The sequence below is a fragment of the Glandiceps talaboti genome, chromosome 8 (genome assembly GCF_964340395.1).
Source record: "Glandiceps talaboti chromosome 8, keGlaTala1.1, whole genome shotgun sequence".
Classification (NCBI taxonomy): domain Eukaryota; kingdom Metazoa; phylum Hemichordata; class Enteropneusta; family Spengelidae; genus Glandiceps; species Glandiceps talaboti.
The window spans coordinates 9,559,926-9,561,415 of NC_135556.1; the positions used below are offsets into that span (position 1 = coordinate 9,559,926).

General features: G+C 40.1%; 1 protein-coding gene across 1 annotated transcript; it reads left to right on the plus strand.

The window, feature by feature from the left end:
• The first annotated feature begins 393 nt into the window (after nt 1-393).
• On the plus strand, nt 394-1,248 carry LOC144439148 (1-phosphatidylinositol phosphodiesterase-like). The gene has a single exon (XM_078128418.1). It carries the CDS (start codon nt 394-396, stop codon nt 1,246-1,248), a length of 855 nt encoding a protein of 284 aa, XP_077984544.1.
• The last annotated feature ends 242 nt before the right edge of the window (nt 1,249-1,490 follow it).

The following is a 1,490-nucleotide window of genomic DNA, read 5'->3' on the forward strand; positions in this document are numbered from 1 at the left end:
CAAAGGGTTATACCATTCTCTTGGCAGGGGAGATTATTACTGCCAAGAGTCATGACATATGCCCTTCTGTTTAACGAATAATTTATAACACACTCCCATGATAGCGGCAGGACAAAGAGAGGCTACGTTTTTTCATTAATTTTCAGCCAATCTGTCAAGGTCTAGTCTTCAAAATAATATTGATTATATCCCTTTGTGATTTGACTAATTTTTTATCCTAGCGGCCAGAACATACTGTTAAAGTCACATATAACGAATAATTATGAGATCGAGTTATAACTTATATAGTTCATATACTTGATGACCCTTGGGTCAACGTGGGCAGACGTGTTTGTATATAGTTATCAATCCTTGAATGGTATGCGTAGGTCCTTCTGACACAAAATCTGCAAAATGGGGAACAAACTTGATAGCACCATCGCTAAACATCCTGAAAATACCTTGCCAAACTGGATGAAATCGATCCCAGACGACACTCTGGTGCCAGACATATCTATTCCTGGTACCCATGGTTCGGTCAGTTGTTACGGCATGAACAACAAGTGTCAGCATTGGCCTCTCTACTCGCAGCTGAAAGCTGGTGTCAGATTTATTGACATTGGTTGTAGACACTACGGACACCGCTTTGCAATCCATGAAGGCACGAATTTCCAGAATACTATGTTCACGCCTGTAGTTACGGAAGTTGTCAAGTTTCTTGAAAATTATGAGAGTGAGACTGTCCTTTTCCACGTCAGAGAGGAGGCGATTCCACACCAAACGGTTCAGCCAATGATTGATACACTCCAAAGCTATTTCTCGTTCTATCCTGGCCATATAAAGGAAAATATGACAATGGGTTTAGGGAAAATCAAACTTGGCCAAGTTCGGGGAAAGGTAATATTTATCCCCAACTTTGACGACCAGTCTTTGGAACCGTACGCTTCAATAAATGTGGTGGGTAAGAGATCAATCGTGAGGAGTTTATCCGATCTAGATATTGGGAAACGATGGGATGAAATACAGACCAACCTCAGGAAGGCCATCAGTGGTAAGGCCGAGGACGCATTTCTTACTATTTGTGGTGGTAATTGTGGTTTCATACACTGTCCCAGTCCGTATGCAATATCTGGTCCCATCCAAGATCATCTTGATAGATTTCTGAAAGGTCTTGGGGGAACACGTCAACGATTAGGTATCATCGCAATGGATTTCCCTAGGGAAGATCTTATCCATGCCGTCATCGAAACTAATAACATTGAAAAGTAACTATTGGCATTGAGAGTTTACACATTGTTTGGCACTTAGTCACTTTTGGTCAAACAGCATTCTTATTTCAAGAAACAACTTTAAACACACACACACACACACACACACACACACACACACACACACACACACACTTTGAAAACAATCTTAATTTTTATGTAAAATACTTGATCAAAAACTAATCTATTATTTCAAACATGAAAACTTCAAGTGACTGTGGATCAAAGTGTTATATGCTTTTG

Excerpts from the sequence above, each read along its gene's own strand:
- LOC144439148 (XM_078128418.1), top strand. The coding sequence starts at position 394 with ATGGGGAACAAACTTGATAGCACCATCGCTAAACATCCTGAAAATACC.